This window comes from Drosophila hydei, unplaced genomic scaffold, assembly GCF_003285905.1.
Source record: "Drosophila hydei strain 15085-1641.00,03,60 unplaced genomic scaffold, DhydRS2 tig00008119-arrow-pilon, whole genome shotgun sequence".
In the NCBI taxonomy this organism is placed as follows: Eukaryota; Metazoa; Arthropoda; class Insecta; order Diptera; family Drosophilidae; genus Drosophila; species Drosophila hydei.
Window position 1 is genome coordinate 415102 of NW_022045830.1, and position 11114 is coordinate 426215.

At 40.9% G+C, this 11114-nt stretch overlaps 1 protein-coding gene across 1 annotated transcript; it reads left to right on the forward strand.

Annotated features, from left to right (window-relative positions):
* The first annotated feature begins 6693 nt into the window (after window positions 1-6693).
* On the forward strand, window positions 6694-8656 carry LOC111605430 (insulin-like growth factor-binding protein complex acid labile subunit). The gene is made up of 2 exons (XM_023323939.2): window positions 6694-8385; window positions 8466-8656. Exons 1-2 carry the CDS (start codon window positions 6760-6762, stop codon window positions 8478-8480), a joined length of 1641 nt encoding a protein of 546 aa, XP_023179707.2. The 5' UTR covers window positions 6694-6759; the 3' UTR covers window positions 8481-8656.
* Window positions 8657-11114: the final 2458 nt, after the last annotated feature.

An 11114-nucleotide genomic window follows, 5' to 3' on the forward strand; every position in this document is an offset into this window, starting at 1 on the left:
AAACACACACACAACACACACGCAGTGCCAGATCGAGAGGACTTCTATGCCATGTTGCGCTTCACTTGCTACGCTGCAGAGAGTGCGTGAGAGTTGGAGTGGGGGGGGAAGGCAAATGTAATTTCTAACGCGCGCTACAAGTTTATTTGTGCGTAACAAATATTTATTGGAAAGGTAACACTTGCTTCATGGCTAGGTAGTTGGACGAGGGGTTGCTGGGTCCAACTGTTGCCCAATTGACCAATTAAGAGCCGCTAGCTAGAAGCTTGATGATGTGTGTCGACACATGCTACGTTTCCAACGCTGGCTCTGTTCCAGCCACAACGGCATTTACATCGATTTTCAACGCTGTCATTATTTGCGGTTTGTTAGCGTTTAGTTGGGGTTACGAATGGAATAAAAACGGGTCACCTTGTTAGAGCCACCACAGTGAAAACTCAATCAAATGGAACATTTACAAATCAATTAACGACATATTAATGAGGACTGCGAAGTGAAAACTTTATCTGATATAATTTCAGAAACATATTTCCAACTGGAATTTAGTTTGTATAGCAAACACATGAAATAATGATCTGTGAGAGAATTTGTAGAGAGAAATAGTTAATTACTTGAGAGTTGGAAGCACTTGTTAAAAACAATCAATCAAATGAAAACCAAAATTAATTTTCAGCTTAAAAATTTCATAGCCATCAGCTGTCAGTATTCACTGTGATAATTACAAGCATAGAAGAATTGTCAAATTGCTCTTACTCCTCTCTCGCACTCTCTCTCTCTCTCTCTCTCTCTGTCTCAATTTGTGCCCGTCTCTTGTTTTGTGTCATTTGGAGGCGCCTCCATTGACGATGACTTGCAGTTTGCTTGCCATTTTGGTCTAACAACTTTGTAATTTTTTGTTTACACGCTTAAATTGTGGCGTAATTGCTTTGGGAAGTGGCAATTGCTATGTGTCTATGGGCCAAAGCCTTCGTCTCTCTCTCGCTCTCTGTGTGTGTCAATTGTGAAGCGCTGCGAAAGCGCACACATGTCACAAGTGAAGTTGCGACTTTTGAACTTGGCCAGCAATAACACAAAGGGACAGCAACTGCTTGTACGCACTGTCAAAAGCAGCAGCAGCAGCAGCAGCAGAGGTCAGAGATAAAACAGATGCTAACATTTGAGATAAGCATGACGACTGCGTCGTAATTTCGTGTAATTATATTCTCAATTACTTAACAAAAGCACAGATTCAGATGCCAGATGCCAGATGCTAGATGATGTCGTCTCGATAAGCGAGAGAGTCCAAAGCGTTTTACCCAAAAAAAAAAAAAAAACAAAAAATACAAATATGGAAAAATCAAAAGCAGACCAACAACAAATAATATAGCTATGAATGAGATAAACTTCTAAATGCTGCTCACTCGAGCAGTCAAACCTAACAAGCAAGCAAACAAGGGGCAAGGCAGTGATGCTGCTGCTACGGCTGCGGCTGCCACTGGGCCAGTCAGTGCTACATACATATGCAAATGGCAGTCATCCTGCGGCCTGTCCAGGCAACTTAAGTGGTTTCTGCTGCGATGTGATGCCTACCACGATATGATATGATTATGTTAAATGCTCGTTTTGTTTGCTCTCTCTCTCTCACTCACTCTCACACATGCGCTGATCCACGGAGGCTGAGACAGAAGCCACACGCTGCTGTCATTGGTCATTGGCGTAACGCGCGGGCAGCAGCTGCTGCTGCTGTTGCTCTCGTTGTCGTTGTTGTTGCTGCGTCGTCATGCTCTCTTAACTGATTTTCCAGTCGATGGACTTAAAGGAGCAGCAGCAGCAGCAGCAGCCAGGCTGCTATTCAGTTCAGTTTCAGGTTGACGATTTCATAATTCAATTTACAAGATAAGGAGCACACACCAAACAACCAACCACAGCCAGGCGAGCGGCAACAACAACAACAACAACAATCGCTCAGTAAACAAAACAAAAATATAACAATCAGAAAGCAAAAATCAAAAAAAAAAAAACTCTTAATTAATTATGCATCAGCGATTGCGTTTAAATAAAATTCATATCAGTCAAATCTATTTGTCACAGATTTTCACATATTTGTTTTGAGCTACTTTTTGTTTGTTCGTTTGTTGTCTTGTTAGTTGCAGTCGCAGTAGCTGTGGCTGTTGCATATTAAGCATACGCAATGTTGCCTGTCTATTGTTATATATGGAATTGGTTCGCTTTCATGAATTGAGCGAATAGTTTATGGGAATTTCCATTTTTGGTCACAAATATTTTTTCGACAAGTTTTCTTAATATAAAAAGATTTTCGCTGCACTGAAAGATGCGATAATTTGTGTAAAAAGTTTATTAAAAACTTTGTTTCATTTGTGATTTCAATTACATTTGATAGACTTAAATACTTAAGACCTATTTCTTATTTCTTTTGAGTTTATATTATTAAACATATAAATAAAAAGGTTATAGTTAAAGACATGAATATATTATTTAGTTGTTATTTAAAAATAATTTATTTAGAAACGAATTACTGCAACTGAAAACTAAAAAGACTCTTTCCTTATCTGTTCTGTGATTCGAGTCCGAATAAGAGATATATTCTATTCTCTAAATAATATATTTAGTTAAACAATTAATCTACATATAATTTATTTAAATTTATTATAAATATATGCATATATATATTACATATATTGTATAATTTCTTAGTGTTATCAACAAAAAATTCTCTCTTAAAAAATATTTTTGGCTTTTTAGTTTTGCTTCAATCATACCCTAACTGTCTAAAATTTTTTTGAACTATACAGATTTTAATTCAAAGAAATTTTTTAGCATTTTATGGTCACTATATTTTAAATTCATAAAGATTTTAAATTCATTAAGAATTGTATAGCAAGAACTCTATATGTCTATAAGTTTTTATGTACCACATTCATGCTATTTTGCTTATGGCTTTATGCAAAATTAATTTTGTCAAAAAAAAAGAATTATTTATAAACATTTTAGTTCTGTTTATGACAGACTTGTCTCTGAGTTATCTACAAAAAATATGAAAAATACATAAACACACAAATATAATATAATATTCATTTCCTTCTGTGCTCAGTCATAATGCTTTTGTATTTGAACAACAGCAGCAGATGACTAGGTATAAGAATAAGTATAAGTATAATAATAAAAATAAGCACAGTTAGATCTAAACAGCTTGCATCTTAGCATCAATTGATGCACCTGCTATGAAGTTGATTAATTTCTATATGAAATGTTGCTTAGTAACTCAAACTTCTCTCAGGCTGTCGAACGCTGAAGTAGTTGGCTTAAATAAAATTAGTTACTCAATGAATTACTATATCATTAAGTTTTAGTACCTTAGTTTTTTTATATCAAAATATAAAAAAAATCACTTTATCTTTGACAATTTTTTATTTAATTATTTTTTTCTTAGTCTTGCTCTTTTCCACGTAACAAAATCAAGCTCGCGCTCGACTGTATTTCTTTTCAATTTGAGCAAATACGCGAGATCCTTTAATTCTCTGCATAATTTCAAATCAGACAAGCGTTAAAAACATTTCATTATAACGCTACACAATCGGAATATTTAATGATTTAATCGGTCAACGAAATCAGGCACAGCAACAACTGCAAACAGAGAGACAGACAGACAGCAACAACAACAAGCGGAGGAGACAACACCTAAGCAGAAGCTGTAGCTGTAGCTGTAGCTGCAGCCAACTGCAGACAACGTGGCTCGATTAACTGCTTCAAATTCACAGATTTTAAATTTAAAACGTAGCCACAGAGCGCAGCAAAACATGTAGACAAAACCAAAACCCACAGAGATGTGCAGCTGCCCCCCTTCTCGTAGCCCCCTTGTCTCAATCCCTCTCTCCGCGAACCCTGCTGCAGTCAGATATAATGGCGCGAGTTTCATGTTTACAAAAAAGATTATGCAGCGCCCAGCTCTAAACGTGCTGCAGACGCTGTAGCTGAGTTCTTTAGCTGGAGCTGTAGCTGTAGCTGTAGCTGGAGTTCTAATTAAACAATTCGTAGAATTTCGCGTTAATTGCGAGAAAACGAGTTGAACGTGCAGCGTGGCTCCAAAATGCGAATGGCTCCATGCTTCGACTTAAAGCCATTGCATTTTTTTTGTCGTTTTTGCTTTGCTGCACCTGAGAGCGGTTGACACGTTTTGTTTGCTGAGAAAGCGCTGAACTTTGATTAGCTGCCATTAGAGTTATGCTGACATAGAATATGGCATAATTATGTGGGCAGCTGGCAGAGAGAACTTATCAAGCTCTATGATTAACACACACGTGACAAGCCAGGCGAAGGAGGAGGCAGGCAGCGGGTGTGGATCAGAAGAGCAGAGAAAACTCAATTCAAATTATCGCCAAACAAGATCGACAGATGTTCAACAAAAGCAAGGCAGAGCAACAACAATGAAGACGACAACACGAGGGCTACGTCTTCGGGCAGCCAGAGCTGGACGAGCTGCAAGAGGTCAATGGGGTGCAGCGACCGTTGTCCAGATCGATCGATCGAAAGCCAGAGCCAAAGCCAAACCAGTCGCACGTTTCGCTGAGCAAATAACGCCCCATTTGTTGCCAAAATACTAAACTAAAGCCCTTAATCTAAACCACTTTGGGCAACGAAAGGGTACACGCAGCAGCAGCAGCAGCAGCAGCAGAAGAGCCAGCAGATCGGTCAGAGCGATCGACATTCGACAAAAGCCACGCATATTTCGCATAGCCCAGGCACACCTTTTCACAAGAGCAACGCACGAAGAAAACAAAAAATGGAATAAACACAAGCAGCGCAAACAAAAGCATAGAGTATGTGAGTGTGCACACACACACACACACACACATGAGTGTGTGCATGTGCTTGAAGTACCCGAAACCCGCACGCAGTCAACGTCAACGCAACGCTACCGTCGATCATCATCCTCGTCATTGTGGCTTGTCATAAGCGCTGCTCGTCAGCGATCCAACCCAGTCCAGGCAAACGGACAGACAGACAGACAGAGGGACGGAGCAGGACAGACAGACACTCGACGGAGCAAACGGGGCTTATCAGCGGCGATTAATCTGCATCGCTGTTGCTGATAACGCGCACACAGGCGACCCTAGCGAGCTTGCTGCCCAGCGTCGAACACATTTGTACCTCAGCAGCCACAGTGAAGCCTCAGTGTGAGCCACAGTGTGAGCCTCATCATTGTTAGCCGTGCGCAGTGGCAGCCAACACTCATGTTGAAATTATGATGGCTTCTAACTTGCGCCGCTCCAGACATACGCACACACACACACACACGCACACATGTATGTGGGCATATGGGCAGCTCGATCATATCGTTAGATACAATCTTGATGATCTATTGACGATATGTTAGCTACGCAGATTTGTGTTTTCTTCCTTAAGTAAATGCTGTCAACATGCGGACGACGGCTTTGGACTAACAACAAATTTATGTTGTTTATGTTATTTAGACACATTGCCGCTACACTGCAAGAAATGGCATACCAACTTGATATACTTAAGTGAAAATGTACTACATAAAATAAAATTAAATATTTAAATATTTATTTTATGAATCTTTGAATCTTTTATTAACAGCTACATTTAGATAACTTAGACAAATTTAGGCTACACTGTAAGTAATAGTATACCTACTTGATATACCTAAGTGAAAATGTACTACATAAAATAATATCATATAATACTAAATACTAAATTTATATTGCTTAGATATACTGTAAGAAATGGCATATAGACTTCAAAGACTTAAGTGAAAATTAATTTACATAAAATAAAAAATATGCCACAATTTTTTTATTTTTTTACTAAAAGCTATTTTATTTTGGTTAGACACATATTGAGTACACTACAAAAAATGTTTTATAAACTGAAAATAAAAAAAAATAAAAATAAATTATTTTTTGTAGAAAAAACTAATTATAAGATCTTTTTCTAGTTAAAATTTGTGTTGATTAAATATAATTATTTATTTTTTTATGTATGCCAAGTCAATATATGCCCCTATATAAATATATATACATTTTTTTTATAAATATAGTAATATAATTTATATATGTATATATATGTCTGTATATAGATATGTGTTATGAATTTATTTTTGTTTTATTTATTTTGAAACAAATACTTAAATTTCTTGCTCTCTACTCTACTATAAAGCTTTCGTATATATATTATATATACATGTATATATATATTTACTGTTATGTTTCTGCGACAACAGGTGAAAATGTGTTTTATTGTGTCTCATATATCTCTATGTAGAACAAGGAATGCTGAGCGGAAGAAAGCTTTTAGCTGTTTTATTAAGCTCTAACTCTACATTTCTCCAACTGAACTTGAGTATATTTCTGTTAAGCATCAAAGACACATGAAAATGTTAAGCTCAACAATGTTGCTGGCGAGTGCTTTGTGTGTTCGAAGAGCCTCCCAGAGGGGAAATAATATTACACACGCTTGCTGTCCAGCTTATCTGCATTACTATATATATAAATGTATGTTATATATATAAATATAGAGTAAATATTAAATCAGCAGCCCGCACACCTCCCTCGCCGTACACTGGCCAACCATCCCCACTGCCACCCCCATTGCCTTGTCCATTTGAGCGATAAGCCCGCAGCAGCCGCCGACGCCGTCGTCCAAGTCGATCGTGACTTTAGTGCACTGAGCGCGTTTTCGAGCGTCGGTTGTAGAGCACACAGCATTAAGCGGAATTATAGATCTATATAGTATAAAGTGATGCATTGGTTGTGTCTGCTGCTGCTGGGAATACAGTGCCTGCTAGCAGCGCCCATCTACGATGACAACAAAAGCCTCAACTTGAGCGCTAGCTGCCCGGAGAGCTTCTGCAGCCTGTGGGGCTTGCAGAGCGACTATCGCCAGCCGCTGCGTTACTCGAAGGGTCAAGCTGTGCAGCTGCAGACGCTGCTGCTGGGCAACTGGCAGATGAGAACGCTGCCCCTGGAGCTGTTTCGCCTGACGCCCAATCTGCACAGCCTCCAAGTGCTCAACTGCAGCACTTACCATGTGAGCAAAGAGCACTTCGAGGTGCTGCCTCAGCTGCGGCAACTGATGCTGCAACGCAACAAGATCTCACGATTGACGGGACAGCAGTTCGCGTCGCTGCAGCAGCTACAGGTGCTGCAGCTGGACCACAACATCATACAGATCGTGCCCTCGCTGGCGTTCGAGGGGCTAACGCAGCTGCAGCTGCTCGGTCTGCAGGGCAACGGCATTACCGAGCTGATGGCTGGCGCCTTTACTGCACTTGCAAATCTAATTCATCTCGATCTGAGCGACAATGAGATTAGCCATATGGATGCAAAAACTTTCGAGAAGAATAGCAAGCTGCAAACGCTGCTGCTCAAGGGCAATTCGCTGGCCGAGTTTGAGCCCAATTCGCTGGCGACGCTCTCCAGACTGCGCCTGCTCGATCTGAGCGACTGTGAGCTGCATGAGCTGTCGGAGCTGCATTTGCTGGGCGCTCAGACGCTGCGGCTGGAGGGTAGCGGCGTGCAGCGCTTAATCATAGACGACGGCGTTATCAATCTGCTGGCAGGCAACAATGCGCTGACGCAGCTCAGCATTGGCGATAAGAGCGCCGTCATCGAGCTGGATCTCCACGCCAATCAGCTGAGCAGCAATGCGACGTCGACGCTGCTGCAGGGCATGTGGAACTTGCAACATTTGGATCTGGCCAAAAACAATATCGAAGCACTCTCCAGTGGCAGCAACTCGAGTGCTCTACTGTTGCCCAGTCTCTCGCAGCTGAATCTGGCGCACAATCAGCTGCGGCGCCTGCCGCCCGATGCGGCGCTGTGGCCGACGCACTTGCTCCAGCTGGACATCTCCTTCAACCATCTGCTGACAGTGACTGCAGAGAGCTTTGCAGCGCTGCCACGCCTACAGCGTCTGCATATGGAGGGCAATCGGCTACAGGAGTTCGATTACGAGCTCTTCCATCGCCAGCATCCGCATCTGCAGGAGCTGAGCATCTGCGATACGGAGCTTAGCTTTGTGCTAATGCGCCGCATAATGATCTACTTGAGCGATCGTGGCGTCCACCTGCCTATACGGTGCCTGCACAGAACGGACGGCAACATGGAAACCAAAGAACCAGCTGCTTCAGATGCTGCACTGGTCCAAACCCGCGCTGGCACCACCGGCATCCATCCATATTGGACGACACGTGACATCCTGGCCTTCCTCACGCTTCTGGCAGTGTTCATCATACTGCTGATGCAGCTCTACCGCATACTGGACGAGGAGGGCTGCCTGCGGCGCATGCACCTTTGGTTCATGGGCAGGCAACCTGCCGTGGCCGATGGCACCCGGACCAGGCGCCTCAACGAGGAGGACTCTGAAGTATGAATTCGGCGCATGATTTGCATTGGTTTTATTATTTTTTCCTTCCTTTTTTTCTACCCATTTCTCCCACTTAACAGAGCTCTAGTGATTAAACGTGAGACTACGTACACGCAGAGAAAACTCTAACACTATTCAATTGGCTAACTCAAGGTAAAGCTGTAAAATAAATAATTTAATTTTTTATTTTAAGAAATAAAATAAAACGTAAAGTGAATTGAAACAATTTGAAAGAAAATGTTGGGAATAAATATGGATATGCATAAATTTATATAGAAACAAATTAAATATGAATGTAAATATATTTATTAATAATATAATATTATTAAAATATGTAAATGGAAGAGAACAAAAAAGAAAATCACACTAAAATAATTTGCTTATGCTGTTTTAATTATTGCTTAGCTTTCTTGCATTTAACAGTTTTTAACATTTAAACAAAAATAAAATTTATAAAAAACATATTTGTAAATTGATAGAAATTTTTTTTATATATCAAATTTTTTTAATATTTGTTATTTTATTTTTTTATATATTTATAGAAAAAAGTAGATAAAAATATATATACTATTTTATACAAATAAATTGCTATAGCTTCCTTTTATTTATTTATTATTATTTATTTACTTTTATTATTTATTATTATAGTTTTTGTATCTATTTTCATGTTCGACCAATAACTCACACTTAAATCATTAAATAAGTTTATTTCAACATTTTCTCACAGTGTAGAAGCTATACCACCCACGACTGCGTTACATTTTGTCTATATGTCAGCAACAAAATCATCATTCCACATAAATTTCATTTTCAACCACAATCTTTTCGCGCAGTGTATTTAAGCCTTATTGCAGTCACATGTTGCCGCGTGCAATATGTTGCTAAAGATTTCAAGCTGCGAGAGCTAAACGACAATTGCTGACAATTTAGCGCTAGTTAAAGTTGCATGCTGACATTGTTGTTGTTGTTGTTTTGGCTGTGCTTGCTGCTGCTGTTGTTCCTGTTGGATATTGGCATCTAGGTTTGCATATGAAATGTTGCCCAGGCACACAAGGCAAACGAAGAGACACAAGATGCATTCGCCAGATTCGCACAAAATACGAATTTAAGTTCAAAATAATTGCACGGCATGCAGAGGACAAGTCGTGTGAGTGTGTGTGTGTGTGTGTGTGTGCAACATGTGAGTGCCTGCCTGGCCCTGGCCGTGGCTGTGGCTGTTGCCTGTGGCAGCTCAACTACAGTGTTGCCTCTGCTGCCTGACCAATAACGACAACATCCAACAGGAACAACCTGAACAACAACTTTTCCGCCTCCGTATGCCAACGACTTGCCACATACACTTGCCTTGGCCCGCCCCCTTTTTGGCCAGATTTGCCTACGACATGCTTTGGGTGGAAATTGCGCTCATGTTGAGAGCGGGCACAGGGCATAGGGCTTGCTTCGGGTTTTGGGTGCTAGCGCGCACTCGCACTCAAGATTTTGATAGGGCATCGCAATTTCTGAGAAATTGTATTTTGATTTATTTATAATGTTACAGCGACATGCACACACAACATAGGGTGGGTAGGGGTAGCACCATGGCTATGCATTGCAGTTGTTGCTGCATATTCAATTTGAATTTATTGTTTTTGTTGCTGTTGTGAAATCATTTCGATTAAATTAGAAATATGCAAATCATGTGCAGTCGAATTAATTATGCAAATACAAACATAACCACACTCACACACCCACACACACATTCACACACACGCACTCTAACACAAACACTCATGCACACACTCACATCAGCTTCGATAAGTTAGTTTATGCTTGAGCGCGTTTTGCTAGCGGTTTTTGTGCGTCGCGCGTTTTTTGTCGCGCCCAAAACGCCTGGCAATTAAATAACTTCACACCAGCGTTGCGTTGTGGGCGTTCAAAAGCAAAACGCGCGCGCCCGGCTTCGTTTTCTTTGCCTCTGCTTGGTATGAAAAATATTTCAACGATTTGTAAAGAAATAAAAATCGAAAGGCAGCGATTGCAATTGTGCCACAAGCAACGTGCAACGCGCAAGAAAAAAAGAAAAAGCAGAGCAGGGAAAAAGATATTTCGAGCGGGCCAACAATTTAGCAATCGTTCACGCGTCCAGCAGCGTCCAGTTCACAAGAGCATATTATTGCGTGCCCAGCTAGAGCAGCGGGTGGGGGGCGGTCGGGCTGAGGAGGCGCTGCCACGCCCCTGCCAGCGACTCACCCCTTTTCTGGTGTTTTTTTTTTGGGGTGGGCGTTGCCGCGGAGGCTGTGCAAAGTGTAAATTTATGATCATGCGATTTTTATCGAATGTGAATGTGCAAAAAAGTACAGCGCTTTTTGCACTTTATAAAAAAGGCAGCACACACACACACACACACAGAGTCACAATCACAGAATCATTGGCAAAGAGCGAAATGTGAGCTGGCCGCTTTATTATTAATACTCGCACGCCGTCTGTCATGTTTTGTATTTAGTCAATTTTCGCTTGGATTTTTATTGAATCGTTTTTTCTCTCTCTCGCTTTATATTGTATTTGGTATATTATTTATTTGCCTGCCTGCCTGGCTGGCTGTCTGCCTGCCGCTGCTTGTTTATGGCATAAATTCATAAATCAAGGCGCTCGCGCGCGATTATCAAATTTTCGCACACTTGGCTTTGGCTCTTTTGGCTTTTAGCTGGAAAATGTGATTTTCCACGCGTTTTATGAGACACGCCCCCGCC